The sequence below is a fragment of the Nematolebias whitei genome, chromosome 14 (assembly GCF_014905685.2).
Source record: "Nematolebias whitei isolate Nwh7 chromosome 14, NemWhi1, whole genome shotgun sequence".
NCBI classification, from domain to species: domain Eukaryota; kingdom Metazoa; phylum Chordata; class Actinopteri; order Cyprinodontiformes; family Rivulidae; genus Nematolebias; species Nematolebias whitei.
The window spans coordinates 31,209,700-31,215,424 of record NC_056511.1 but is presented as its reverse complement, the minus strand read 5'-3'; the positions used below and the strand labels follow the sequence as shown (position 1 = coordinate 31,215,424).

Below are 5,725 nucleotides of genomic sequence, written 5' to 3'. Positions count from 1 at the left end.
ATGGTATGGTATGGCACGGCATTGCATGTGATGGTATGGAATGGTATGGCATGGGATGAGATGGAATGGAATGGAATGGTAGGTCATGACATGGTATGGAATTGAATGGAATGGTATGGTATGATATGGAATGGGATGAAATGCGATGGGAAGCGATACATGATTTGAAATTATGAGTGAAATAAGTGAAACTGTGCTATTATCATTTGCTGTATTTGTAAACACAAAGCTAAACCTGTAAATTATCTTTACAGACAGTTCTGAAATATTTTGTGAATAAAACAAAGAGATTTTCACACAAACTCAATCATTTTTGTGTCAGAAGATGTATTCAGTAAAGATGTAGCACTAACCCTTAAATTGTTTTGAGACTTATATTTATCCCTTGAAATTCCATACCAAATCTGTCTGCTATTATTTGCTACATTTCTTTAAAATTAAAACATTAAAATGTAACAGAAATGGTAATTATACATAGTTTAAAAATAAAATCCACAGCAAAATATCTGAACTGATTTATCTTATCATTTAAAACTTATTCAGTTATACAGAAAGAGTTGGCGTTTTGAAGGTAAATGTTGCAAAGATGAGGACTTGTGCTAATAAGAGCCGGTCTCTTGCTGTCACTTTCAATCAGGATCATGGCTCACAGTTCGGTCCTACCGTGTGAGTAATGTGTGCTGAGCAGACACTGGCCTGGATCCACAGACCACTTTAATAGGATAGGTAGGTATTAGTGGTAAGAAGCTTCCAGTATTCAGGTGCACCAAATCCAATGTGCCAAATCCACTGTTTGGCCCACGGGAAGGTGTACAGTGCTCAGTGGAGATAACCGGACCTTTTCCAGCACTTTTTGGGGTACACTAATAAGGTGACATTTGGCACATTAACACGTGTTTATTTGAAGGCAGATTGTTTTCAATTTCAGCATCAGAAACTTTTATTTTGTTTTGCTTCTTCCTACAAAGTTGCTTCAGTTCATTTTAGTTTTACCCAGACTGCTGCTGGTGATCTTTCAAACTCCGCATTACGTTTTATTTGTGTCACCTTCATCATTAGCAGTCCTTCCTCTCACCTCTCCTCCTCCTCTCTCACAGACAACAGCACAGCATCGTCTCTCGTCGCCTCGTCGCTCTCCTTCCCCTCTTCCCCCGGCAAGACTCAGACTTCCCTCCGCTGTGACCATGGTGGTCATGAAGATGAAGTTCCCCTTTCAGAAAAGGGTGAAGCTGGCCCAGGGACTGTGGCTCCTCTCCTGGTGCGCCACAGTTGCCGGGGCCACGACCTTCAGCCTGGGGTGCCTCCTAAAGACGGAGCTCCACAGGAGAGCAGAGGTACAGAAAGTTTGACATGCTTCTTCCTTTTTCTTCTCTTTTTAATTGAGTTTCATGGAAATAATAAAATAGTGAAACAATTGCCTGATTTCATGCATTGACAACTATTTTTGGGTAAGAAGCTTCTGTTGGTAAGGAAATGACTTTAATCAAAGCTGTAATGTTAGAAGTTTTGGCGGCTAATAATTTGCAACACAAAGTATGATACCATGAAATTAATACGATTGTTCCAGTTGGGTGACACAGATGAGTAAACACTGTATTAAAAAGAGAACCCTATCAAATGTTTGTTTTACTTTTAAAGACCCTAGATTCAGTTTTGGCGATTTGATAATTCATGTGAAATAATAAAAAAAAATTCTGAACTGACTAAAGGCCAATAGACATTTGACCCACTTTGGATGCTGACTAATCAAATCACAAACCTGGCTTTGTCATGCCCAGTTAAACTAATCCCCATTCCAGGACTTGTATATTTGCATTTGAGAAACTGATTCCTTGTTTCTTTATCTGAAATAAATTTGTTGAAGTTGTAGTAATTTAAATGCAAAGACAAAGGAGCGCGAGAAAAAGCATCGCTGTGGCAAATCACTGCAGTGCCACATTTGACTCGCTGTTCGTCAGGTTGGGATTCACTTTCATTAACTTTGGTTTGATTATGGTCAAACTTTATGTTCACATTTTTACTAACAAAATCCCTCATCATTAAATCCATGACGTTCTACAAATAAACTGTTAAATCCAATAAAATAAACCTGTCATTAAAGTTACTGTACATATGTTGTGCTGAGATCTTGGTAAGAATGAGTAGAAATACATTTATTTATCAAAGTTTCTACCTCGCAATGAGAAGTCAGCTTTGCCTTCAACAAATTGTATTTAAATACATTTAATTAATGCTTTATTTTTGACAAAAAATGCACTGAGCAGTTTGCTGGTATTCTTCCTTTCATCAGTGACTGCATTCACTAAAAGCACCTTTAATTAACACATTTTAGCCTCATTTTCAGGAAAATAATACAAAGTATTAAAGACAGCTGAAAACTTAATAAAAAGGTAAAATCCATTTAGGTGTCTGAACGTGGTCCTTGAGGGCCACTACCCTGCATGCTGCGCTTGTTTCTCTGCTCCAACACACTTGAATCAATGGTTGAATTGTCTCTTCGTGTTCAGCAGGAGCCTGTTAATCACCCATTCAGAGACCATTAACCCACTAGTGTGATCTGATGATATTACAGCATGAGTTTGTGCTTTTTGCAGCTTCATCCAGTGGTCACATTGTGTTGTGGCACAACCTCCACAGACGAGTCGAACACATAAATATGAAGCACCTGCAGAGATATGATCTCACTTTATGTTTGGAAAACCTCACTGCTAAGTTTCTTTTTTTTAAAATATATATTTAAAATGAAAACATTCATATAAAACTGTGAAACAGAAGGTCTGAACATCATTGCTTCAATCATTAAGCATGGATGGAAAAAATGAAGCTTTAAAATATTTACAAGGTAGATATTTTTAAACATGCAAAAAAAAAAAAAAAAAACCCTGACAAAATTAATTGGCTTAAATTACACTTAATCCAAAGAATACAACTATAGCTCAGGTTTTGAAGGTCTAATCTAATAATTTAAAGGTACATACATACCTATATGTATATATACCGTATTTTCTGGAGTATAAGTCGCATCAGTCAAAAAAAGCATCATGAAAAGGAAAAAAAAACATGTATAAATCACTTTGGTGTATAAGTCACATTTATTATGCATCACCGCTGACCCGTCGTGTTTATTATGCATTTATTTAATGGTCAACACAGCTCAATCTCACCTGGACGCTGCAGCACTATCCATCCATCCATCGTGGCCGGAGCTGCTGGTTCTCCATTGTTCTTCCGCTTGCACCAGCTGAGTGAAGCGAGCGTGCACGGGAGGACTCGCTGTTGCAATTCTTAGAAATTTAACAAGATTAAAACTTAAAAACAATTATTTATTTGCTTGACATTATAGCAAAAGTGTGTTTCAGTTTAATTTTTCCTTAATAAATGTACTTCAGTGGTCAAAACAGCTTCATTCCGCCTGGGTGGCACAATGCCATCCATCCATCCATCCATCCATCCATGCATCCATCCATCCATCCATCCATGCATCCATCCATCCATGCATCCATCCATGCATCCATCCATCCATCACGGCCAGAGCCGCGAGCTCTCCAGCATCAACAGCTGAGTAGAGTGAGCGTGCACGAGAGGACTTGCTGTTGCAGTGCTAAGAAATTTAAATCTTTCAAAAATCGCGTTATGAATATGGAAAAGAACATATTTAAGTCGCTTCTGCGTATAAGTCGCAGGACTGACAAATCTATGCAAAAAAACTGCGAGTTATACGCTGGAAAATACGTTACTTATACCAGGATCCTTATACTTTTAAGATTTTGTAATCTGTGGGCTAAAAGTTAAAACATTGAAAAACAAAGGAGAATCAGAATCAAGCTTTTTGGCCATTTTTGGCCATACATACAAAGAATTTAGTTTTGGTTAGCTCACATTCACAGTGCACATAAAACTATACCCCCCCCCCCCACACACACACACACACACACACACACACACATTGGTTAGTGTTGGAGCAGTTGTCCTCCAATGAGAGAGTTGGGGGCTCGACTCCACCAGCAGTCACATGTCGAAGTGTCCCTGGGCAAGACACTGAACCCCTCATAGCCTCTGATGTTTGTCCCATCAGTGTATGAATGTGATCTAAAGCACTGATTAGTCTCTTTAGAATGATTTGTTCAACTATCTTTGTAGAGATCTAGTAGAGTGCTGTGTGAATGGGTAAATGAGGACACAGATTGTAGTTTAAAGCGCTTTGAGTGTCTTGAAATAAGATAGAAAGGCGCTACATATGTACAGTCCATTTACCATTTACCATTTTACACACAGTCTTACCTTAAAAAACACATTTAAAACTTTACATTGTTCATGCTTAATATAAAAAAAACTACAGAAGATGTTCATGTAATTGCAAAAAACTATATTTACTGCTCAAAAGCAGAGTTATTGAAAACATATCACTTCTGTGTCTGTACATTTTGACCTGACCTCTACATGCACACACACATAGCTTCTTTTCGTTAGTACCGAAGTTACATATGGATAATTTTAATGAGAATTTGTTCGTTTTCACATTCCAGGTTGTTTAAATTTACATTTCCTGTGCTTTGTGGGACTTACTTTCAGGTAATGGATAACACAGACATACATATTGTGCCCAACACCCTCATGATTGTTGGTCTGGCTTCTTTGGGTATCAACTACTTTGCGTCAAAGATCTGCCAGGACGCCTTGGACGCTGGGCGCTTCCCTCGCTGGAAGAACTTCTTGAAGCCCTACTTTGCCATCTCTTGCTTCTTTACCGTCCTCATGCTGCTGGCTGTCATCATGAGCTATGCCATGAAGGGCAGCCTGGAGTCTTCCTTGAAGGTCGGCCTGAGGAATGGCATCCGCTTCTACAAGGACACGGACACCCCTGGACGGTGCTTCCAGAAGCAGAACATCGACCGGCTGCAGATGGAGTTTCAGTGTTGTGGAAACAATGACTTCAGGGACTGGTTTGAAGTCCAGTGGATCAGCAACCGCTACCTTGATTTCGGCTCCAAGGAAGTCAAAGAGTAAGTGGACGGTGCAGAGTGGGCACATTCATAGAGTTCTGTATCTGAACACAAATCAGTGATCTCTTGTTTGTTTTCTTAGCCGCATCAAGAGCAACATAGATGGACGTTACTTGGTTGATGGAGTCCCATTCAGCTGCTGTAATCCCAGCTCTCCACGGCCATGCATCCAGTACCAGCTCACCAATAACTCTGCTCACTACAACTACGACTACCAAACCGAAGAGCTCAACATTTACCTTCGAGGCTGCAGAGAGGCCCTGGTACACTACTACATGGGCTTGATGAACACCATCGGAGCTGGAGTGCTGTCAATATTCCTCTTACAGGTGAGACATGTGTATGGGTCCCACAGTAATTTAAGATGGAGCTGGTGGTGATACATTTCTATATACTAGTCAAAACATCCCATTGGCATTTTAGAGTTTGGTATAAATGCAAAGCAGTCAAACTACACAGAATTTATTACTAACTCCCTCTTAACACATGATGACCACATTACTGTCAGGAGGTTGTGGTGTACCAAATGAGTCAACTTAAAACACCAGCAACCCTCAAAACAAGAAAACTAAAACTTTCTTAAGGAAAACAAAAGGTAGCTGAGGCGGCAAATAAGTTGCAACAAGAAATTTAGATAGATAGATAGGTAGATGGGTGGATGGATGGATGGATGGATGGATGGATGGATGGATGGATGGATGGATGGATGGATGGATGGATGG

The 5,725-nt window shown here is 39.6% G+C and overlaps 1 protein-coding gene across 1 annotated transcript in view; it reads left to right on the top strand.

The window, feature by feature from the left end:
- Positions 1-1,169: 1,169 nt before the first annotated feature.
- Positions 1,170-5,725, top strand: part of LOC119420269 (peripherin-2) — a 9,047-nt gene continuing 4,491 nt past the window's right edge. Inside the window, exons 1-3 of the mRNA XM_037687658.1 lie at positions 1,170-1,334; positions 4,573-5,003; positions 5,086-5,332. Of these exons, the coding sequence (XP_037543586.1) occupies positions 1,185-1,334; positions 4,573-5,003; positions 5,086-5,332 (828 nt within the window). The 5' untranslated portion in view covers positions 1,170-1,184. The remainder of the gene's footprint in view (positions 1,335-4,572; positions 5,004-5,085; positions 5,333-5,725) is intronic.